The sequence below is a fragment of the Equus caballus genome, chromosome 10 (assembly GCF_041296265.1).
Source record: "Equus caballus isolate H_3958 breed thoroughbred chromosome 10, TB-T2T, whole genome shotgun sequence".
NCBI lineage: Eukaryota > Metazoa > Chordata > Mammalia > Perissodactyla > Equidae > Equus > Equus caballus.
The window spans coordinates 23153703-23179960 of NC_091693.1; the positions used below are offsets into that span (position 1 = coordinate 23153703).

General features: G+C 37.3%; 2 protein-coding genes and 2 pseudogenes across 2 annotated transcripts in view; 3 read left to right on the forward strand and 1 right to left on the reverse strand.

Moving 5' to 3' along the window:
* Positions 1-26258, forward strand: part of LOC106781576 (zinc finger protein 331) — a 131832-nt gene that overhangs the window by 20789 nt on the left and 84785 nt on the right. The gene's annotated exons all lie outside the window — the stretch shown is intronic.
* EQUCABV1R-PS938 (vomeronasal 1 receptor equCabV1R-ps938 pseudogene) lies at positions 325-547 on the forward strand (annotated as a pseudogene).
* Positions 6372-7317, reverse strand: EQUCABV1R-PS937 (vomeronasal 1 receptor equCabV1R-ps937 pseudogene; annotated as a pseudogene).
* EQUCABV1R914 (vomeronasal 1 receptor equCabV1R914) lies at positions 18089-19015 on the forward strand. Its single transcript, NM_001167532.1, has one exon. The coding sequence runs from the start codon at positions 18089-18091 to the stop codon at positions 19013-19015; it is 927 nt and encodes a 308-aa protein (NP_001161004.1).

Below are 26258 nucleotides of genomic sequence, written 5' to 3' on the forward strand. Positions count from 1 at the left end.
TTGCACTCTCTGCATAAGTTCTCCTCCTGTTTAGAATAAAAATAGTAGTTCCCACCTCTGAGATTTGTGAAGAATAAAGATGTTACCCGGCCTTCATAGTGGTGATTCTTATGTTACACGTTCAACTCTTGGAATGCCCTTAATGAAAGTAAAGTGTAAGTAAATATTTCTCACTGGGAGCTAACAGTAAGTGGAGAATATCAGATTTTGGTTGAAATGATACATTTAGCCCATGCTTCAGGTTCGCATTCAGTATTCCCCAGAAGAAAAATGTCCATCATTGGGAACTACAAGATGGCCTCTATTTTTGGCAATTAGATTGAATTGATTAGAATTCTGGGAAGTGGCTCTCTTCTTTACCATCATATCTTCCTTTACTTCAGTAGGTGAAGGTTTAAGGTCCACAGGTTTGATTGTCAAGCACCTGCTTATAGCCAATTAGTCATCATCTAGCTAAGAATCTCCAGGACAGTGACAGCTTTTTGGTAGAAACATTTTTCTCAAAGATTTTGGATGCAAATGTGTTAACTGTGTTCACAGAGTACTACTGTAGGATGTTTATGTAAGATGTCGCTATTGGAGAAAACTCGGTGAAGGTTACAAGGGCCTCTTCTGTACTGTCTTAGCACCTTCCTATGCATTTGTAACAATTTCAAAATAAAAGTTTAAAAAAGGCAACAAGGTGTGCTATGGGTTTTACAAAATTCAAATACAGCTCTTTGTTTGTATGAGAATAAAGGATATTATAAATGAATCTAAAAATATTTCTTAAAACTGTCTGCTCGTTGGGGCTGGCCCCGTGGCCGAGTGGTTAGGTTCGCGCGCTCCGCTGCAGGCGGCCCAGTGTTTCGTCGGTTCGAATCCTGGGCGCGGACATGGCACTGCTCGTCAGACCACACTGAGGCAGCGTCCCACATGCCACAACTAGAGGAACCCACAACGAAGAATACACAACTATGTACCGGGGGGCTTTGGGGAGAAAAAGGAAAAAATAAAATCTTTAAAAAAAAAAAAAAAGAAAACTGTCTGCTCGTTGCCTCCTTCTGAACGTTTAAAGGGTATTTTAAATACAGATTCCTACATCCTACATAATATGGATGTACTCCACTTCCAAGACATCCTGAATCAAGAGCACAGGGTTAGAACTAGAAAGTTGGGTGTTTAAAGTGTTTGCTGTATTATGGGTTGGTGGGTATTTACTTCTGGAACGTCCACCAATCCTGCATGAAGTGAGCAGATCGTCTGAAGAAAGGGGAAGACTGATGTCCAGAAGGACCGCTGTGGTTTTTTTTATTTCTGAATCAACAAAAGCTCCAGTCTTTCCCTTAAGAACGGGGATCAGAAGCAGTCATTTGAAACACAGGCTCTTGAGAGACCCACCATGGAAAAAGCAGAGATGCATGAGAACAAGTCCTGCGTTATGGAGGGAAGTCATCCTTATGCAGGAAGACCAGTTTTCTGTAATTCTCTAATATATCATTTCCCTGCACGTAAGCTCTGTTATCAGGGTCCAGGCATCCACAGTGCTTCTAAGAGAATTTTCTGGACGTACTGGTGAATGTTATAGTCCCTGAAATGAAATACACATGCAGACACAGGCATTTCTAGAAGCAGCAATGGGGATCTTTTTGAACACAATGGGAGACAAGAAGCTGGGTATGAGGATTGGTTCTGGTGTAGTGTGAGGATTATTAGTTGGGTTTGGTGATAGAATTTCTGGGTCCTGAGTTTGGACAAGTTGTTTAACCATTGTAGGTCTCAGATTGCCCCTTTGAGATGGCAACTGCTCTGCAAATCTCAGTTGGATATTTTGAGGCTCACGGGGGACCTTCCTGTGAAATCATAAATAGAAACACTGTCTGTTAGCCTTCCTATTATAGGCCACGTAACTTTGCGTCCTAATTCAGGAGATTCTCAAGTCTAATCATGTAAGAGTCTACTCCCCAAAAAGTCTTCCTGGGCCTCCCACATCATCCCTGTACTCCTACCTTCACCCTCTGTAACCTGGCCTATTTTCCCAACTTGGAGAGTTTGCCTGAAAAAGAAGAAGAAGAAAAAGTGAGGTAACATGACACCTGCTGAGTCAAAGCTGATTCATCCTGTCCCCTTCTTTCCCATATCCTTTTCCTAACATAGCTGATGCAATCCCAGGGCTGCAGTTCAGCCTGGGGTTGACATGGGAGAGAATTCATGGGGAATGAAAGATGAAGGAAAGCTGAAGGGTGCAGGATAAAGGGACTGTTATAAAGTTGGGGATAAACAGGTGAGGGACTCCACCAACATGAGACAAACGGTCACCTTCAGAAGGACCGTGAGTGGAGCATTCCATCATAGTCTGAACAGGCTTGATCAGCAGCATGATTACAGTTGGTTTCTTCGATGAACGTGCCCTTACCACTGGCTTCTAAATGAGTGACCCGGACAGTTTTGTAAGTTTGTTTCTGCAATTTGCAGACCCAAAGATAGTCGCCCTTAGTCTGCCAGTCTATAGTATTCCAAGTGGCAGGTCAGACAGCTTTCTCACGGGCAATACCGCAAGATCCTGGATTCGAACCACTGAGTAAAGCAACCACATCTGCTTTCATTTCCTCGTGTTCAGCATTGAGGCTAAACATCCACTCGGCCCAGTGGACACCACTAGGTTTCAGTTTGGCTGAACCATCCCTGAACCAAGGCCAGGCATTTAGGGGACTCCTGGATGAGTGAGGGCATCATATCGCCAGGGTCTTTATTTTAGGCTCCAGATACGACTTATTCTTGTAAAGCTAAGATGGTGCAGGCCAAGTTGCCTCGTATCAAAATGTGACTATCAGACCAGACAGTCGCAAGGCTTCCATGGATTAGCCTCCAGTTTTGAAAAAAGCTCAGTAGCAAGCTAATCGCTGCTTTTCAAGAGCAGTTCACCTGTTAGTTGTGTCAAACCTGAGTCCAAACCCCAAGGGCATCTTCTAGATGGAGGCTGCTTGCCTTTGCCAGAAACTAGTTGGCAGTCAAGCACAGAGACTCACATTGTCTTCAATACTCTAGAAGTCTATTAAGGGGCCAGACCTCAATTTTGGTGTGAGGGGTTGAAAGAGACACGAGTTTATTTTTCTTTACTGGTGGAATGATTTAGTATAGTATCTGCCCACATAAATCAAATAAACTTTAAATGGAAAAGAAGACTGAACTTGTCATATTTCATCAGCCTTGCCTAGGCGCAGAGGGAACGTCCTAGACAGGCCTGTTGAGACTCAGCGTTTCTAACTTTCCAACAAAGAGCACATCATCTCTATAGTGAAAACGTTGACATCAGAGGATAGTGGCCAATGGGCTATAGCCTCACCCATCTACTAATGGCAAGTGCCAGGGGAGTTTGTTTCACGAACACTCTACCTTCACTCCACCCTGAAGAATGGATGAATATGCAACCTCATATAAATGCTGATGGTTGGGAAAATTGGTACATTTTGAAAAGTACTTGGCAGTATTTACAAAGCTGAGAAGAAGTAAGCATATGACCCCATGAAATCTGCTACTACACATATAACAACAGAAATTTGTACTTTGTCACCAAAACATCAGTTGTAGAATTTACATAGCAGTAGTACTGTTCATAATATAGCCCCAAACTGAAAATCCACGTATGCATCAAGAGTGGGATGATTAAATTTATTGTTAGATATTCACAGAATGGGATCCTGTTAAATTGTCAGAATTCACACAATGGAACTAATGTTAATAAATCACTCACAACATGTGATGATAAACAGTTCACAAACAACATGTGGAGTGAAAAGTGAAAAAAAAGCCAACAGAGAAGATTTCATTCTGTATGGATTCATTTATATAAAGCACCAAACAGGTGAAAGTGATCTCTCCTATTAGATGTCAGATTATTTACCCTTGGATGTAGTAACTGGAAGGGGCACAGGGAGGCAATTGTGGGCTGACAAATTTCTGTATTGTGAACTATAGACAGAGACGTATTTAGTTTGCGATATTTCATTGTTCTAGGTTCTGAAGACCTATACGTGTGTCTTTGATACTTATCACCGCCTTTAAAAGTTAGGGAGAAGGTAAGTAGATTAATATTTTCATGTCCTTATGTTCTCAACAGAGACATTAAAGATGTTAAATAATACTGTAATTTGTGTTTGAAAGTATGCTATAGGCGTTGGCCCCGTGGCCGAGAGGCTAAGTTCTTGTGCTCTGCTTCAGTGGCCCAGGGTCCAATGGTTTGGATCCTGGGTGAGGACCTACACACCGCTCATCAGGCCATGCTGTGGTGGCATCCCACATGGAAGAACTTGAATGACTTACAACTAGGATATACAACTATGTACTGGGGCTTTGGAGAGAGAAGAAAAAAAAAAAAGGAAGATTGGCAACAGATGTTAGCCCAGGGCCAATCTTCCTCACCAAAAAAAGCATACCTTTAAAAAAAAACTATGCCATAATTTCTAGGTTAAAAACTAAGATATACTAAGTATAAAGCCTCCTAAGTAAAGGGGTAAATATAGATTATTAAAAATTAACGCATAAGATAGAAAAAATCAGAAAATAGACGACTAATGAAGAACATACAATAAATTGGTAAATATAATCCCAGCTATATCCACTACTATGTTTAACATAAATATGTAGAGTAATTGCTCTTATTAATGTCTAAGATTGTTTGACTCTATTTAATTGTATTTTTGTGTGTGTGTGGAAGATTAGCCTTGAGCTAACATCTGCCAATCCTCCTCTTTTTGCTGAGGAAGACTGGCCCTGAGCTAACATCCGTGCCCATCTTCCTCTATTTTATATGTGGGATGCCTACCACAGCATGGCTTGCCAAATGGTGCCATGTCCACACCTGGGATCCAAACAGGCGAACCCCGGGCCGCTGAAGTGGAATGTGCAAACGTAACCGCTGTGCCACCGGGCCCGCCCCTACTTGGATATTTTTTTCAAGAGATATAGTTAAAACATTAGGATTAAAGTAAAATAATGAAATATACACATTTTAACCTATTAAACAGCCCACTTGACCATATAATAGACTTTAAATTTGAAGTAGGTTGTCATTATTATAATTATGGTAAGCATTACTATTATCACATTCATTAAGGTACAATTTTCCAGTACTATTACTTGATGAGTAACAAACATGATCTGAGTAATAACACACCACACACATACACATAATGTAGACACACATATATGCTATAGTATACGTGCTCTTTGCATCTTGATTTGTGGTCTAATATACGGTAAGTATTTCTAAATGTATCTTGTGGGCTAACAATATGTGCTTCTCTTGTGCTGCAAAGTTTAATATATCAATATATAATATATGAAGTGAATTATTTTGCTTTTCAAATTATTGAATCTTTAGTTCTTTACATCAGCTTCCTATTATAAATACAGAGATAGCGGTTTTTAAATTTTTCCTCTACCTGAGAAATAACTAATTTCCTCCTGTGGAAAACCACCTGCTACGAAGAGCACATAAACAAAAAGGATTTGTGACTTCCGCCCCTCTAAATGACTGTTCCTCTTCTGCTCCAAGTTTAGTGAAAAGCTCCACTTAATTACTCATGTCATTGACTTGAGTGTGCTCCCCCAAAGCTCTTTGTTTCCAACATGGCCAATGGGCATCTTCACATTATCCAGAAACACCCATCTTCTACAGATTCCAAAACCCATGCCATTTTATCCCAGACATCATGTCTGTTTAAATTGTCAAAACTCACCTGATGTTTTTAAAAACTCAGCCCAAACAGCTTTGCGCTCTCTTTTTTTTTCCCACTCTAGTTTTATCTGGCCATTTATACATGAAAAATTTAAATATGCTTATCTCCCTCCATATAATTATATTTCAAATGACCGCCATCTGTATAAAGATGTAACATACACATTTCATGGCTGGCCCCCAATACATATACTATCTGAAACTGATTGCCCTTCAGCTTCACCACACACTACTTCATTATTCCCTGAGAACATTTTTCCTTCAGTTTCTTGAATGACCATTTCATATGCCATTCCTTCTACCTAGAACTTTTCCAGAAATTCCATGCTTAATTTCTGGATAAATTTATTATATCAAACTGAAAGTTATACACTCGAAGACTTTCATATGATATCCAGATTGTACCAGGACTTACTGCTTTATTATTTCATAGACACTGAATGACTCCACCACAAACATTATTAAAATGTTATATAAGTATATAATAATTAACATTTTATTACAATTACTATTACTATTTATGGTTTATTACTGGACAGAACTTCAGTCTGTCTTGTTCACCATTTTCCTGTAATATGACTGTTTCACCAATTGTGCTGGCAACTTTGAGGATGAATGAATGCACAACTGAGCATTGTACAAAAGTGTAAGTTTACATATTTGTGATAAGATTAGGAGATTTTGTATTCCTTATCCAGACAAAGCACAGCCTGTATACACTGAAGCCGTGACGCATGAGAACAAAGGGGCTGATGGTTGGGAAGCATCCATTGATTAAGGCAGTGATGTTTACTAACAACTGACCAGGATTATTAAGAAGAGTAATACAGACTTGGAAGATGGAGGAGAGAGTGTAAAATGATACAAAGGTGCTCACCAGAACAAGGATGCTCTGGGTAGCTCTGGACTCAGGGGACGATCTGAGGGAGATGTCAGTCCTATGAATGTGTTGGACCTTCTGCTTGTGTCTGTACAGGATTAAAATCATGTTGCCACTGGCCCAGAGCATGAGCCCCAAACAGAAAACATCAGGGAATGATAACAATGCTGCATATAGTGATAGTGTGATTTTGTTATTACTTACCCCAGAACAGTCACCCAAATCCTTTTTCATTGTGATGTTTGTTTTGTTCCATATGCCAGTCACATACATAGGAAAAATTATATTTACCAGCATATGCAGGATCCAGCACGAGAAAATACAGGAGCCAATGTGCTTGGGAGCTTTCACTTTAAGTTCTGCCCATATAGAGTATCTGGGGCTGATCATGATGGCCTGGAAGATACTCAAGAGGCAGGTGCTGCCAATGGACACACCCCTACCCACTCTATGAAGATAGAAAACAAGTTTGCATCTGATATCATTGAAATCTGATATCTTTCAAACCAAAAGCTGCCATTGTCTGGGGGACTCCTTTAGAGAGGAGGACTAAAGAGTTGGCTACAATCAGGTGCTTAATAATCAGATCTGTGGACCTTAATCTGCTCCCCGTGGAGTGAAGGAAGATATAATGGTAAAGAAGAGAGAAATTCCCAAGGATTCCAAATACACTTTGCGTTAAGAAGATCATTCCTATTGCCACATCCTTGGATGTCATTCTGCCGGCTTGCACTGACTGATATCTTCTTCAGAGCCAGAGCATCCTGCATGGGAATATGATGCACCAGCTTCATTTATCATGTCAACTGAAATTTAATACTCTCCATTTACCACTAGTTTCCCTGTAAAAAGTATTTAAATTTTTTCCTTTATTATCATGAGTTTAAGAGTTGAACGCTTTAAGAGCACTTACTATGTATGGACAGTTTCTATGAAGGCCATACATGAGGTAACTTTTTTTTCTTTTCATAAATCTATGACACAGGCATTGCAGTTACTTTTATTGTAAAGACGAGGAGAACATAGGCACAGAGAGGTTAAGTGTTTGTTTAAATTCACAGTTTGTTTAGGGGCAAAATAGGAAATTAACCTGGCTGTGCTGATTGCAAAGACAGCATTTAACCATCATGCTATACTAACATTATGCTATACTAGCTAAGTTAGCCCTATTCTTTGAATAATTTAGTTATATATTTAGTTTTGTTTTTAGACCTTGTCATTTTAACTTACATTGCTGGTATATTATTTTTCAATTTTGGTTGTTTCGAGTTTCAATTTATGTGCAAAGATTTATTCTATGGGACAATATCAGCCTTGAGTAAAGATTAGAGATCTTAGAGAAATGTAGATGCGCTGATCGCAGTATAATACTGCAGAATCCCGCCCCATAACCAAGTTGGATTTAATGAATTCAGGAATTGCTCAATATTAGGATGGCAACAGAAAGATGTCTTTGCCTTGATGCCAGGAAGAAAAGTACCGTAGCAACTATTACAGAAATAATTGAACAAGCTCAAGTCCTGCCCTAAACTATGGAACATGCAACACTAATACGGTATAATATCATTTAGGGCTAGCAACTGAATTATTACTAGTTTCAGATCATATAATATCTATTCATTCACATCTGACTTAAGGAAAACTACTAGCAGTGAGGTAAGGTTTGTGAAAAATATTCCTATGTAAGACACACATACAAAATAGATGTAAGGGGCGAAGTTTTGCACATTTTGTAAATTTAAATTTTAGATTTTTGGATTTATATTAGAATATTTTTAAACCTGAGAATAAATCACAAGATGCATTTGAGTCTGACAATGTCTGTCTGAATCGTAGAATTACAGCCGCCTTTTCCTTAAATGCTGCTTCCCTAACTTAAAGAAGGAAACTATCTTACAAACAGTGACAAAGGATGTTTTCAGTAGAGATACCATTCCTGTCTCCATTAAACACTTCATATTCCAAGAGAGAAAACATTTCTATTCCAGCAATTTCCGTTCAAGTACACTGTTTCATCATTGGATTAGATGATTCCTGTGGATTCACCCTACTCTTTATTTCAAGCATGGAAAGATTACAGTGCACCCCTAGCAATTCTAGCAACTTTGTCTATGGGTCCTGTAATGTAGGCTGAGGGCAATTGATTTCAGAACTACAGTCCTCCAGCACCTTCAAAATCAGGTTTTCTAATCATTTGTGTTAAACATCAGCAATCGCTCTCAGTGAGGATTACATCAAATTACATATGAAGCCCTTGGAAAGTGGTTAGGATGTCTAGGACCCATGTTTCTCTTTAGTAGTTCAGCTCATGCCTCAGGAATGATTTCTTCTTCCTGTGCGGTTTTCACACTGGATTAGCTTCAGTCCCCAAAGCATCCCAGTTTCCAGTATGATCACTAACTCAGATTTCTGAAATGCCTGCTTCCCTTACAGACTCTGCCTCTCAGACTGAAGTAGAAAATACTCACCAGTCTCCATCCTTCTGTCTGGACAGTGAGCTCAGTGTGAAGATCATTACCTTCCATACGTGTGTGAGAGGGAGGGAGCCAGACCCTCAGATATGGGTTTGTGATTGTGTGAGCTCACCTCCCCATAGAAGTTCAATTATTATGTCATCTGTAGTGGCATTGACAGGATGGGCTTGGGCAGCTGAGAACATTTCTGGAAAACTTTTTCCCAGTTGCTAATTACTAAAGCCAATTAAAAGTTTCTAATTAGCATTCCCAAAGAGACCGTTTACGTATTGGGAAAGACTAACTTTTTCAAGATTTGGGGATCAGACAGGGTCTCACATGGAGGAGCAGAAAATGCTGAAGTGTGACTCATGAAGGACAGGCAACCAAGCACATGTGTGTTACTGGATGCTCTGCTTCCCTGAGTGATCCTTCCCCACTAAGGTGATTCTTTCCTAAACTTCATAACACTAAGCCATGCCGTAAGTTAAATTGTGAATGAAGAAACAGAAACAAAGTAACTGAGAAGGATTTTCAAAGATACAGTAAACAGAAGAACATGAAGTCAAGAATCATAGACAACTAATTTGGAAGTCTAAATGATGTGGAAACTGTAGAAAAATATATTTTACTGATATTGAGCACTCAGTGGTGATGGGAGGTTGAACAGAACAATAACCATAGAAAGGGAGAAGTTTATAAGACTTGCACTAATGAAAGTACTGGGATGTGATGCTTTCAAAGGTCATTACTTTAAATATCAGATAAGCCAATGAATGCTACTTACTCAGTTCAAGAGTATTGAATGGTTTCCCTTAGTCCCCTACACTTGTTTTTCCTGAATTTTCAGTAATGAACACTGATGACTTTTGTAATTAATCAAGAAATATAAAAGGTTAATTCAAATCAAATGTCTGGTGTTTTTACAAAGAAATCCACATTTGATCTAGATCCATTCTCCATTGTCTCTCAATATCCAAGTCAGATATTAGAGCTCCTAATATCCATAATGGTGGAGAGCTCCTAATATACCCACCCATCAACCCAACAAACACACAATGACACACCTACACACAGATGCAAACACATATGCATGCACACTCAAATAGATATGCAGTCAGATACACGCATAATTATGCACGTGCATATTTACATACACATCCACCACAAACACTCATCCATAGACTTATAGTACAGAAATACACACTCACATTAATACACACTCAGTATGATGCAGACACATGCAAACTCACACAGTCTCGATTTCATTCAAAAAATCAAACTCACATAGCATATGTGTGCTTGTCTTGATATTGTGATCATATATGAATGAAATAGTGGCACTTCTAGACCTCTTTTATCAATTCACCTCTTATAATCCTTTCAACTCTGTACTAACTCATGAGGATGGTATTACAATGTCCAAAATGTAAACAGTGATATGAGCATCACCACTTTTGTTTAAGACAGAGCAAAACAGAGTATTGGGGGAGTGACAGTGCACAGGTGTGTAGATAGAGCAGGAAAAGAATGAGAGTACAAGAAAGGGTAGCCTAGGGAGAATTCAGGGATGCAGAGAGCCTGGAAATGTGAAATGGGAAAGAGGACAGAGCGTTCAAGTTACAAATTGGTTAATCTCGCAGAGGGATTAAGGTGCACTGGTGAGTTTAAGGGTACAAGGTGATCCTGTGTGTAAGGAAGTTAAGGCTACAGGAGATATTGGATGCTGCAGGTGTTAGGGGTGTAGGGCATCATGGACACAAAGGGGATTATGGGTATGGTGAAATAATGGACTAAGGTGAATGCAGAGCAGGAAGGGATTAAAAGCCCAGGAAATTTAATGTCTATAAGGAGTTGAAGAAGAGGGGAGTTGGAGGAGGATAATGGGTGAGGTATGTGGTGGTCCAAGGCTGAGATGGAGGGTGAGAAGAGGAGCAGGTGCTGGAGGAATAATGGGCACCAGGAGGCAAAATGGGAGCAAAGCTATGTAGGGAGTTAGGAAAGATAGTGAACATGAATGGGCTGAAGGTCCTGGGGGGAAAGGGCAGGATTATAGGGTTGGGATAATCATGGTGGTTGTGGAAAGTGGGGGAAACCCAATGGTTGGGAATTCAGATGATCATGAAGGAGGACCCAGAGGATGAAGGGTGCTGGGGCAATGGCAGGAAAGAAGGTTTGGCCAACATCCCTGGAATGGAAATGTCAAACAACACGGCCAGACATTAAAGTGGTGAAAGCAGATTTTATTTGGTAATGTGAATAGTAGAGGACAGAGCTCAGCTCCAGTCTGATTTGTGCAAAAGTGATTGGCTGTTTTAAAAGGAGAATGAGGGAGGGGGATGAGTGGGGGCTTGGTCAAGTCAGAGAAGTGAAACGTTACAAAGGTTGGTCATTGTAAATGCAATTAAGTCCCATGTTTACTAGCTGAGCATTGGTAAAATTGGGATTCTGTCCTCCCACAGAGACTGAGAGACAGAGGCCCTATTCTTCCTGGAGGAAGACATTCCTGAGTTGTAAAAGATATATATTCACATTTGTAAGCAATTTTTAGTAAACGCTGTAAGGGGAGATCAGGGGCCTATCATCAGGTGTTGGCTAGAATAAACATAAAATCATTCTGGCAGCATTGAGCTTTTCCAGGGAGGCATTTAATTGTGGGGAACATGACCTTATACTGCTAGAAGCTGTTCTAGAATTTGGTCATGTCTTAGTGCAGAAGTTTCCACGGAGGCGTTACATTCTAGAAGTTCTGCAGTTCTCAGGGTCATAGGTGACATGGAGGAACTGAGGTCAAAAAGGGCATGGGATGGAGATGGGTTCCAATATAGAAGTCTAGAAGTATCAGAGGGATGTGGAGTGGCATGTGAAGGTCTCGGGAATGATTAAAGGTGACAAGAGTGGCAGATGAATGTCACAAAAGGAGATAACGGAAGAGGTAGGGATGGATGGAGGATGGAAGGGTAAGAGTCACTGGGGCTATTTGGAGGCCATTAATTGTGATAATTCTTAGGCTTTGGGAGTTGATCAAGAAAGGCAGGAACACACAACAAGTTCTGGGACAGGGTTGCATGAGAAAGAGAGTCCCTCCCAGCAAGAGACCTTCTACAGTGTCGCAAGGCCAACTCCCAGAAGGGGAATAGCATAATGGACATCCCATGGAAGAAGAGGAAATTAGAAATCATAATGGCTAGGTGATGCTGATCAGAAGCATGGTGAAGAGCCTCTGAATTAGAGAGCTCTTAAGTGCAGGTGCAGTTTGGGGTTTACTATAGCTACAGGGTTTGTCTTACCCATGCTTAGCAGATGTTGGGTGTGGTTTTGAGTGTATGTAAAAGAGCTTGAAATGGCTAAAAATATGTTTATTTGGGCTACATTTAAAGCAGTGGAATGTGGAAGAATTTGAGTTTTGTGCCAGTGGGCTTTGGGCTAACATTCCCATCCTATTGTGGAGAAGGAAAGAAGAAGGGACCCACAGGGGCTATCTTTGACTCATTTATAGAACCCTAACTACTTCTCCCATTCATTAATTCACTCATTTACAGGCAACTCGCAACTTGATCATGGATAGATTCTAATTTGAGATCATGAGGCAAAAACTGACTTATATCAAATAACCCTGAAAACTCCTTAAATTGAAAATATGAGTAAATATCCGCAGGAAAGATTTATAGTGTACAACACGTCACAACCTTTTCTGAGGAGACCAGGTATAGGACGTGACCATGGTAGGTCTGATAGGACAGACTGTTTACTGCACCTGGTACTCTGTGATGGGAAGAGCTGACAGGACATCCCCTTCCAGGCTTTGCAGTGTTAATTGCAAAATATAATAATATTTTTAAGAAAATAAAACAGCAAGATGAAATTGACATTTTTTAGTAGAGGATCTAGTATTTATTCATGTAAAACAGAGATAAATAGGTAAATAAATAAAGAGGGATATGATTAAATTTGTTTCTAGCCATGAATATTGAGTAGTCCACTATTTTCTCATTCATTTCCAAAGCCACTGCTGATGTTTTGATCTTTATTATGTGTGACTATTTAGGAGCTATATATTCCGTATCATGAAACTCTGTGTTTATTATTAGTCCATTACTATCTTCTGTTTGCTAATATTTCATTAAACTAAAAGGTGGTATATGCTGGGACGAATTCCTCACAGTGTGGAATTTTTGTTCCACTGTTATCATTATCCATCTGCAGAATTTTTTTGTCATCCCCAACTGAAACTCTGCCTCCATTAAATTAAATTCTTCAGTGATATCAAGGATCATTTTCTTACATTTCCTGATGTACAGTTTCTTGACTACCAATGTTGCAATGTGCTGTTTCCCTTTGTATTTGTTGTTTCAAGCGAGAAGGTAAATCTGCTTTCTGTTTTTCCATCATGGCTACAGGCAAAAGTCCATTTTCTCTTTTTTATTGTGGTAAAATATAGATAACATGGAATTTACCAGTATAACCATTTTTAAATGTACAATTCAGTGGCATCAAGTACATTCACAGTGTTGTTCAACTATTATCACTATCCATGTGCAGAACTTTTTCTTCATCCCCAACTGAAACTCTGCACCCATTAAACACTAACTCCCCGCTCCACCCTTCCTCTAGCCGTCGGTAACCACTCTGCAACTTTCTGTCTTTATGAATTTAACTATTCTAGGCACCTCATATAAGTGGAATCATACCATATTTGCCCTTTTGTTTTTGGTTTATTTAACTTAGAACAATGTCTTCAAGATTCATCCATGTAGCCTGTTTCAGAATGTCTTTTCTTTTAAAGTCTGAATAATATTCCAATGTATATATATATACAACATTTTGTTTATCCATTCATCTGCTTGTGGACATTTGGGTTGTTTTTTATCTTTTGGCTTCTGTGAATATTGCTATTATGAAAATTGGTGTGCAAATATCTGTTTGAGTCCCTGCTTTCAATTCTTTTAGAAATATACCCAGAAGTGGAATTGCTGAATCATATGATAATTCTAAGTTTAATTGTTTGAGGGACTGCCATAGTGTTTTTCACAGCAGCTGTGCTGTTTTATTTGTCTTTCTCTGACTTATTTCACTTAGTGTAATGCCCTCAAGATCAATCCATGTTGACACAAATGGCAGGATTTCCTTTTTTATGGCTGAATAATACTCCATTTCATAAGTACAAAAACCATTTCTTTTTTTTTTTTGAGGAAGAGCTAACATCTGCCGCCAATCCTCCTCCTCTTGCTGAGGAAGACTGGCCCTGAGCCAACATCCGTGCCTATCCTCCCCTACTCCATATGTGGGACACCTGTCACAGCATGACCCTACAAGCCGTGCATAGGTCCTCACCCAGGATGCGAACTGGCGAACCCCGGGCTGCTGAAGTGGATCATGAGAACTTAACTGCTGTGCCACCGGGAGGGCCCCTAACAACAATTTCTTTACCCATTCATTTGTTGATGGACATTTAGGTTGTTTCCATGTCTTGGCTATTGTAAATAATGCTGCAGTGAACATGGAGGCTTAGATATCTCCTTGAGATATTGATTTTATTTCCTATTATTTCTGTAGAACATAGGAATATATATCTTGAAAACTCAAAAGTGAATGGAAACATATTACAAAAATCAAGATAAGATGGCAATCTAACTGAATACAGCATTAGCCTAACGTAGACAGGTATTTATATAAATTAAATTGTAATCAGATACAAATTGTAACAGAAAGAAATCTCAATTAACAATACAATAAAATGAGTATTATTTTATTTACTTACTAATTTTTCATTATTATATAAATTTATTATTTATATATATTTATATATATATAATTACATCATTATGTAAATATATAATATGTATTTACTATATATTATATATAAACATATTTTATATACAAGAAACATAATTATCTTATTATAACAATATAAATTATTACATAAAATTTTTATGCATTCATATATATACTCTATATATTATATAAACTTATATATTATATAAATGTATATTATATAAATATTATATATTCTAATAATTATTATTATTTACTTACTAATTTACTTACTAAATTCCCTCTGAATTTAGTGGGAGCTAATGTATTATACCCCTATAGTTAGGTGAACAGTTTTCTTTTTGTTGTTTTTTATTTATTTACTTTTATCCTTATTTTTTTATTTTTATTTATTTTTATTGTGGTAACATTGGTTTATAACATTATATAAATTTTAGGTGTACATCATAATATATTTCAAAATCTGTGTAGATTACATCATAGGTGAACAGTTGTCTAGCTCAGTGACATTTATTTTATGAAGTGGAGAACGTACCCAGTAATATAGTATTGTCTTATTTTTATCATCACCACCTGTAGAATTTTGTAAAGAAGCTTTGTTTTCATCTAGTAATATGATCATATGTCCTTCCCTTATCTTAATTAAGAAAATAAATTATATTTATGTATTTCCTACAAGTAAACCACGGCATACCTTGTATAAGCTGAACTTGATCATGCTAAATCTTTTATTTTTGCCAATATTTTATAATAGTATATGTTTAATAATTTATCACTCCTAGATATATGTGAGATTTTTCAAATATTTATGGCAATCTCTAAGATTTTGGGAAGTTATTTGGAAGCATTATTCTTCAATACTCTTGAATAGCCTAGAGAGCATGGGTTTGTCTAATATTTAACAGTAGGAGAATGCAATGAATAAACCATATTAGCTGGTGCTGTTTTTTGTGTGTGGGGTTCCCTTCTAAATATTGCTATTTCTTCTCTGGACGTTATTCAGTTCAGAATTTGTACTTCTTCTGGGGTCAATGCCATAAAATATATGTTCCTTGATATATCCGTGTCAACTAGACTTTCAAATTAATTTGCACTGAATTGTACAAATCTTCTCTAATGATTTCTAATCTACATTTATTACATCATATTATTCCTTTCATTCATCTTTTCTTGAAAAATCCTTCTCAGGCTCTTTGTATCACTACATGTCTCTACTCATATCCTACCTTATTTTGTAGTTCAGGAGCCTGAGGATAAATAGGCAATTATACTTTAAAAACAGTGAACTTCTCAGGGAAGTGCAGGATCCAACTAAATACATATGCCTCACTGCAATTCTCTCGTGTCAGATCTCAAACCTTTTCTATTTCTATCAGGTGAGACTCTGTCTGCCTCCAGGTATCATGAAAAAGTTAAACGTTTCTCCAAAATGCTCACCCTCTCTCTTTGGAGATGCTCACTAGAAACTTATAATTGTTTCTGGGAATTGGGGACTGGGAGAAGGTTTTTTAAGGTTAATTTTAACTGCCCAATCGTGCACTGTCATTGAAAGTACAGGTGAAGTGCTAATTGCTGTTCTGTGGAGAGCTGAGGTCACAAAATCACAAACCCATATCTTAGGGTCTGGCTGCTTCCCTCTTACACAGGCAGGGAGTGTCATGACTGTCACACCAGGTCCACTGTCCTGGCAGCAGAAAAGAGTTGAGTGAGTATTTTTTATTTCACTTTGAGACACAGATTATAAATGGTACTGAGGCATGTTAGGTTCTGGGTAAATGCTTATATCTGGGGAAGGGATTCTTCTGGGTTGGAAACTGTTCAGTAATAAAGTGACACAGGAAGGAATAACAATTCCTGAGACACAGGCTGAACTTGTGGAAAGACTGGAGGTCTGAGACTCTACGCCAATCTGTAACTGCTCCTAACGTATTTTAATGTAATCCTGGCTGATGACAATTGTGGGAATTTATTCCAAGCATTAATAGACTCTGGTTTTTATGATCCTTAAGATTATAATTCAGAAATTAATTTGTTCTGTAGAAACCACAGAGAAACTTCCATGATTTGTATGGTCATTTCAGTAAAAGTTCCGTGCATGTGATAGCGAGTAAGCTCATCGCCGTGTAAACAATGTGATCGAAGCATAATTATTTTTCTGTTACTTAAGTTTGATGTGTTTAATGGGGGTGCTAATTATGTCTCTTCTGAAAATACTTGCAGTCTGTTGATCATATGGGACACGTTTCCGTCACGAAGTTAGTGAAGGACACTTTATGGAAAAGTTAACTTCATACTTGAGAGAGGCAGACAGCAGAACAAACTCTAGCATTTTTCAGGCTCAAATGTGCCTTCAGATATTTTCTTTAGTTTATAGTATTTTCATTTTCAGGCTCATCTTGTGTTTCTCCTATTTGAATTTATTCAGTGCACAAGATTTCATGTCTCAAATTCCACTTCGTGTACTTGTTTTATGTTTTATTATATAAAATTAAGATTCGTTTCTACCCTCAAACATTTTATTACTTATTTAAATTTCAAACTCAATTGCTTAGGTAAAAGAAACATATTATGCAATATTTTATGTGGTAGATGTCATTGGCAAAATAAATGATATGATTCATTTTGTTGCTATACCCATATTGACCCATATTTTGAAAAGTCAGTTTGTAAATGGAAAATTATTTAGTGTATCTACATTTTATTAAGACCTTTGAATGTTCATTCAAAAGTGATATTAATCAATAGGCTACATCATCAAAATAATTAGTACAATTAAGTATAAAATACAAGTTTCAAGTATAACAATATATAAGTATATTTGGATTATTTAAATTACATAAGATGTGAGTGACTATAGCACAATGGTAAATTCCAATGTCATTGCAACCGGGCCACTAGGTTCATGTCCTGACTCTACTGACATTTAGTTGAGTCCTTTAACCTCTTTTCAGCTAAATTCTCCTTGTCTGTAAAAGGAGAATAATCTTAGGTCCAAACTCAGAGAGTTATAAATATTAAATATGTTAAAAATGAAGTGTTAAAAAGAGTGACACGTACATTGTAAATGCTATATAAATATATCAGACTTGAAAAATCTCTTAACAAAAGAAAAACGTATATTAGAAATAAGTTCTCAGGGGAAGTGGAGATTTTTGGATTTAATTTTCCCTGAAAACAGTAGCACACAACTCATGTCTCCATGCAGAATCCTCTATTTGCATATGTGAATATTGAGCTCTGGAAAATAACCAAACAACTTCCATGGATCTGAAAATTGGAATAATCTTCCTGGTCCAGATTCTTATTGGAATCCTGGGAAATTTCTCACTGTTGTGTCATATATCCCTCTTCAATGCAGGTAGGTCAAGATCCATAGGTTTGATTTTCAGGCACTTGACTGTAGCCAACTCCTTGGTCATTCTCTCAAGAGGAATCCCAGACACAATGGCAGCTTTTGGGTTGAAACATTTTCTCAATGATTTTGGATGCAAAGTTGTTTTCTATGTTCACAGAGTGGCCAGAGGTGTGTCCATTGGGACCACGTGTCTTTTGAGTGTCTTCCAGGCCATCACCATCAGTCCCAGGAACTCCAGGTTGGCAGAGCTTAAAGTAAAAGCCCTAAAGTACATTGGTCCTTCCAGTATTCTCTGCTGGATCCTGAACATGCTGGTAAATATCCAAGTGCCTATGCATGTGACTGAAAAATGGAGTAACAAAAACATCACAACTATAGATTTTAAATACTTTTCAGCTACCCTTCATGAGAAAAGCAAACACTTACTGAATGCAGTATTCATATCCACCCCTGATGTTTTTTGTTTGGGACTCATGACCTGGGCCAGTTTCTCCATGGTTTTCCTTCTGTGCAGGCACAAGCAGAGGATCCAACACATTCATGGGAATAATATCTCACCTAGATTCTCCCCTGAGACCAGAGCTACCCAAACCATCCTTGTCCTGGTGAGCACCTTTGTATCTTTTTATACTCTCTCCTCCATCTTTTACATTTATTTTTCTCTTTCTGGTCAGAGCAGTAGGTGGCTGGTGAACATCTCCGCCTTCATCAATTCTTGTTTCCCAACTACCAGCTCCTATATTCTCTTGAGTTGTAACCCCTGTGCATCGGGGCACTTCTGTGCATGCGCTGGAAGAAATACACCATTACCTCATCTCATCAGAAAAATATAAACTGTGTGTTGTTCACTATGTTCAGTCATTGATTTACTCAACCTCAGCAGAATCTCACACACAATCACAAGCCAGTCTCATTGCAGGCAGAGTTGTAAAAGAAGGCACAGAACCTGCTCTAGAATTAAGTAGTAAATAATAATAGTCATAGTAAATGAAATCTTGTATAATTATTATATAAGTATCCATATAACTGTATTTTATTACTGGTTGTAGTAGAGAAGATTGGAGTCTAATCAGTAATAAAAAGAGTTAGTCCTACAATAATGCAGAGATACTGGAAATGTCTTTGAGCGTGCGTCTTTTATTATGAGATATTATTTTTCCCAATATTTAACTGGGCATGAGATTTTGAGGAGAGTTTCATAAACATAATTGGCCTGTGTTCTGTTCCTTCATGAACTTGTGTGGGAGACAGTGGCCCTGGATTATAATGCAAGTTTTCTGGGAGTAAACCTGAAGGGAAATTTAGATTTTAGTTACTATAGGTATTAGAGGCCAAATTGTGAATATTATACCTTACATCCGAAGAGATGTGGTGATCACTTGAAATATGAAAATGCTCATGGAGAAAGATTAGCATATTAAAATATCTTCAGGTAAACATTGGAGTAATGAAATGCAGGAGACGTAGGAAAACACAAGAAGATGTGTCAGCTGATGTTTAAAAAGAGTGCAGGTGGGAAGCAAACATTAAACAGACATTTCATTCCTGGCATCACAGTGAATGGCTTTGGTGATCTTTAGAAGGCAGATTGGTCCCTGTTATGTCTTGATGCCACTTGACTCTGTTAACAAGAAACAGGCTTAAAGTAGTCTCCTATATTTCCAATTTAAGAAGCAATTTTGTGGAGAAGTCTTTCATCAAGGTTGGAGCAGTAGAGAAGCAGCAATTTGTAGGCAAAAGGCATGAATCTGTTGTGAAATGAATTTTATTGCTTTTGAAGTCACCAAGGGATCACAGTGGACACATTAAAAAAAAAGTGTATATTAAATCAAACATATTAAATAATTTAATGTAACTCTCTATGATCAAATTATAAACAATTCAAATTTTTAATGTAAATATTATTTTGGAATAAATTCAGACTTGCAGTGAAGAGAGATAATAGAGTTTCCATATGCCCTTCATCCATTTTATCTGATGTCAACATCTTAATCACCACGGTAGATTTGACAAAACTAAAAAAACAACATTGGCACATGACTTTTAACCAAACCTCAGACTTCCATTTCACCAGTTTTAACACTAATGTCTTTTTTTTCCTTCCAGGATCCATTGCAGAATACCTTATACTGTATTTAGTCATACTGCCCCACCCCCCAGTCTCTTCTGCTTTATGTCAGTTTCTCGGTGTTTCCTAAGTTTTCATCACCTTGGCAGGTTTGAAGACTTGTCAGGCACTTTTTAGAAAATCTCTAAAGTTGGGTTTATCTGATATTTTTCTCATGATTAGAGTAGGTTTATAGGTTTTTATAAGAATATCTCACGTCATCAAGTCATGTATCAGAGGATTCATGCAGTTAATATGACATCACTGGAGAGTTAACCTTGATCAGTTAGTGAAGGTAGTGTTTTCCAGGTCTCCACAATGAAGTTACTATGTGTCCATTACCGTCCTCTCTTATTTGGACAGGACTCACTAAGCCCAGTCAATACACGAAGGAGTTGGGGCAGTTGAATTAATTGTTAACTTATTAAGGTGTAGTTTTAGCTTCCTTTCATTTAATGTTTTCACATCATAAAAATATAAATATGCTATACATTTTACACAAGATACAGCATTATGTGGCATGATAGATTTTGCTATGAAATGTTTTACAGTGTGAGTAAAATTACACGATATATATATATATCAAAATACATATTTGTTAATCAGTTGTTCATACTATTTAATTAACTCATGCCTTTACATTTCTGTAAAATGTAAATATTGAAATAAAACATTAGTGTATAGTACCTCATTTTTATTAATAAAATCATTTTCTTTTACAGTAGCAATGAACATTGTTTAAGGTATTCAGTGTATAGGTGTTTTATGTAGTTTTATTACATTTAGTATCTTCATTATAACATCATTTTACAAACATATAATGCTCTTTTCTAATATAATTAGATTTTTAAACTTTACTTTTTTTATACTCTAAATTTTTTCTTTTATACACTAAATTCTGTGTTTTGTGTAGGTGTGTATATGTGTGCCTGTATGTCCTTACATGTGTGCATATGTTGTGATCATGCATATTTGTGTGGGGTAAGTGTGCATTTGTGTGTGCATATTTTAATACAACCTTTCTTGATGATGATTGTTGGAGTTTATTCCAATTAGTAATGATGTCTGATTTTTATGATCCTTAAGGCTGTAATTCAAAATTAATCTGCTATTCAATCTGCTCTACAGAAATCACAGAGAAATTTGCATGATTATTATAGTTATTTCACAAAATTCCTGTGCATGTGATAACGAGTTTGATGAAGACAACTGAATCATTCATCTCTCTGTGTACACAATGTGACTGACTGGCCATTGCTGAAATGTAATTCTTTTCCTCTTATTGGACTTGATATGTTATTGGAGATGGTAGTTATGTCTCTCCTGAGAACATCTGTAGTCTGTTGCTCAAGGTGGGACAATCTCCCTTTGCAAAGTTAGGGAAGGAGACATCTGGATGGACTGGAGAAAAATTAAGAACTTCAGCACTTTTCAGGCTTAAAAATGTCTTGTAATGTCTGTCCAGTTAAAAAATCTCTAATGTTAATTTCAGGGTCATTCTCATGTTTATCCCATTTCAATTTAGTCAATGTACAAAATGTAATGTGTTACTTCCATTGTTTATTATTGTCCTGTATTTTATTATCGTTCCCAAATCACTTGTTATATTCAGTTATTTTTTCTAAATAAACATGTAATTGTATATTCTCTAGTGATTAGTTTCTACTATAAAATATTTTATCCCATTTAAACATTATATATCATAGCTTAGAGCAAAACTAATATTATACATATTTTCTCTGGTTAGTTTCATCGACAAAAAAGGGATAGAATTGCTATCCAAATATTGATCCATATTCTGTAAGCCCAATTTGGTTAAGGAAAATTATTCAGCACATCTACATTTTATTAAGACCCTTGAATCTTCTTTTTTAAAGGTTCTATTTACATTTTCTTTTTGAGGAAGATTGGCCCTGAGCTAACATCTGTTGCCAATCTTCCTTATTTTTTTTTCTCCACAAAGCCCCAGTACATAGTTGTATATCCTGGTTGTAAGAAATTCTAGTTCATCTACGTGGGAAGCTACCACAGCATGGCATGATGAGTGGTGTGTAGGTCCATGCCCAGGATCCAATCCGGTGAACCCCAGGCCGCCAAAGTGGATCACATAAACTTAACTGCTGGGCACGGGGCCAGCCGCTAACACTCGGATCTTCATTGACAAGTGATATTTGTCTATATAATAAATATCTACATAAAATAGAATAGCACAAACATAAATTAATCAAGTCAAATCTACACATATGTATGTATTTACAATTTTGTATGCATATATATATCTTTATATACATATATATGGATTATTTAAAGAACACAGCCAGGTAGCTATGAGAGTGTAGCACAATAGTAACACCATTGCAAACAAGCCATACAGATTACAGTGCTGACTTTATCAATATTAAATGTCATTGACATTCTTTTGTCTGTATGGTGCAAATACTATATAATCGTGATATACTGTTCATCTTTTCCCAGCTCTGTATGCATATTGAAGCTGGAGAAGCAAGACTTATATTAACTCTTTCTCAACCCAGGGGTCTCATTAGGATCACATATGGAGTTATGAATGATCATCACCTGTGTCCTTCCTCCCAGATTCCATTTGGGTAGGAGAACCATTGTTGTTTTAATTAAGTTCACCAGCTGATTGTTAAATGAGGCTAAGGTTAAGCATGAGGGCTTCCCGGTAATTTGTGAGAGTGGAGTGCAGGCTTTGGTCCAAGGGGTGGAAACAGTGTCTGCTTTCTGTGTGTTTAGTAGAAGCAAGTCAGTGTAACCCACATTGCCCATGCTGTAATACAATTAGTGGACATCTGTGGGAGGGGAGGGTCCCCAAAGACACGGAAGGAGAAATCACGCATTGGTCACCATGTTGGAGCTCATTGTTCCTGAATCTTTCTTGAAACAAAGGAGAGGAGAGTGCGGACTTCCTGCATTTCAAGGTCCTTCGGCTGTGGATATGGCGACAGCTGGTGAAGAGCCTCTGCTGGTGCTTTTGAGAATATATTCTCCAGGTGCTGATGTGATTTCCCAGCATAATATAGTCCAAGAAAGAAACCCAGAGCAGGAAAAAGAAGAGGAGAAAATGGCAGCTTCTCAGGTAAGAGTCATGGCCCAGGTCAGGGGTGGCATCCTCTTTTCCTCCTGAAATGACATGTATTTAGAAATTGTAAACCTTAAATCTCTCCTTCTGATGATCCTACTTAACAAATTTTTCAAGTACTTTTTTCTCCTATTTTCTTCTATGACAATCAAGGTTAGCTCCTTAGAATACGTCTTTCCTATATGCCAGATCCTTCTCTCCATTCTCACCATTGTGGCTTCCTATATGACATGAACAATTCTCACCATGACTTAATGCCCTGCATCCATTGAAAATGTTCCCAGTGTGACAGATGAAGAGGGAGAGGCATTAATGTTCAAGATTCCCATTGTCTTTGGGGTCAAGACCTTGGATATCAGTGAAGGAGAAACATCTTATGTTCACATCCTATCTGGATGCTCCATCAGCTCTGTTGTAGACTCAGATTAAGAAAATGCACAAATACACAAGATGACTGTGTGGCCCAGAATTACTGAGAAATTTCTGAAAAAGGAAGAGAGCCTTGCTCACTAGAATGCTAAAGAGACTTACTATTTAAAACACACTAAAGATTATGGGACACTGGAGCTATATATGGCTTAAGATTTTCATAAGCTGCTGTTTTCTTATGGTTAGATTCAAGTTATGATTTACTTTCTTTTTTGTTGGCCAACAATAACACAGGAGTGGTGATGTGTCCTTTGGCATGCTTCAGGCACCTGATATCAATTTTTCCCGTTGCAGCTGATGTTAACTTCATTCACTTGGTTCAGGTACTCTCTGCCAGATTTCTCCTCTATATCGTTAATATTTTTTCCAATTATTAATAAAAGTTTTGGGGAGATTTAGTGAGTGACGTGCATAAACCATGGCATTTAATTTGGAAACTCCCTTTGTGATGAGTTTGTCGCTACTTGTAGTTTGCTTTGAAAAATATAGGTTCTTACTCTTGTTTATGAGAGGTATTGGCTTTTGCGTGTGGAGGTTCTACATGAGTTAAGCCTAAGTTCTGTAAGTTTTCATTTTATTGCAGTCACGTCAGACATACTCTTCATTATGACTTTGCTTATTTTTGGAAGAAGAAAATAATCCTGTAATTAACATATGTTCCAATGTGTTAAAATTATAAAATATAACTCAACACAAATGATAGATGAAATAAAAATTGTCAGTGAAGTACACAATCACAAACAAAAACTCTTCTATTAGTCATTGTGTGTTTGTCTTCTTAGTGTTTTTAAAAGACATAAAACACTTCATCCACAAATATATTTATAAGGTTTTGCAGTTGAAAATATTTCTTCATTTCAATAACATTAAATTTTTTCCACCGTGTCACTTTTAACAGGTATAGTTACTTTTTCAATATATGGGTGTGTGCTTAAAATGTAAAACTTATTAGATCAAACTGGAGTGGTAGCTCCTTAAATTGTTTCCATTACTCTTCTCAGTAGCAAATTCTGCTGTGATGATTATTTTAGGATTGTCTCTATATATGGACCTTGTGTGTGTCTTCCTTTTAGATAAATTCTAGGTCAGAGAAACTAGGTTAAATGCCAGGCTCTATCATTTACTGAATATTGGGCCAATATTCTTATAAAAGGTAAATAAGGTTATTGCTCTCATGGATTATGTTATGTGTGGTTTTATGCATTAATTTATTAAAAACTCATAGGATGATATTTAGTATATAGTAAATGCTCAGAAAGGATTGTTCCGTCATTGTTGCTGTTAGATGAGAACCTACAATTGCCGTGAGACTCTCAGTTCAGAGCCTTCAGGAGTTCTTCCCCTTGGGTTCTGCCTGTTTGCTCTTAAAAAATGTGGCCCTTGGACCTGAGGATTAGCATAAGGGGAGAGCTTCACAGAAATGCAGAAACTCCGGTCCCATCCCAGAACTCCTCAATTAGAATCTCCATTGTAACATGATCTCCGGATTATTATTGTACACGTTAAATTTTGAGAAAAAAATGTACTTTCAACTCACAATGAGTTTCCCACAAGATATAAATGCAACATATGATGTATATCACTCTCAAATATACGTATTTACATATATTTGTATATGACTGTGTTGATGACTTAATCACATGTTTTGTCTTCCCTAAAGTGTATTATCCATAGTAGTTTTCTGGGTCTATGTTATTTGAAAATTATGTAATTGTTTATTTCAGATCACTCACCTAAGTCCAAACCAGTTCTCTTAAATCTCTGTTTTCACCTTTGGTCAGATAATAAACTCTGTTCATACCCACTTGACAAAGCTGTTATTTATTTCAGGGTCTGTTGACACTCAGGATGTTGCCATAGATTTTTGTCACAATGTGTGGAAACACCTGGACCTTGTTCAGCGGGAACTGTACAGGGATATGACGTTAGACATCTACAGGAACCTGGTCTCCTTGGGGGAAGATAACTTCCAGAATTTATAATCCACGCTTAGGGTTTAGATTGTTTTATCTGTAGAATGTCTTTTCGGAGTTTCTGCTGTGCATGAGTGAATTTCTTATCCCTGCTTTAAAGGAAATAAAGGAGGTTGGTTGGCTTAAAGGAGAAAATCTTCATGATGTTTCATCTTGACCTTAACCATCCCCTTTTGTGAATTGGTCAGAATCCTTCTGTCTAGATTAGGAATATTTAAAGAGAGTCAATGGCATAAAATATTGTACTACACAAACAATGTCATTTTTAGTGTCATTAGTTCAGCTGCAAATAGTCTGTAAGCTGCTTGGAACTAAACAGAAATGAACCTCACTGGTACTTTGTGTGCAGTCACTCTCTTCCTTGATGCGTCCTGATCCCTCCTTCTGCTTATCCACTGACTTCAGTAGCATTAAATAAAAAGCCAAATAAATTCTCGGAAATTTGGGGCAAGGGAAGAGCTGAA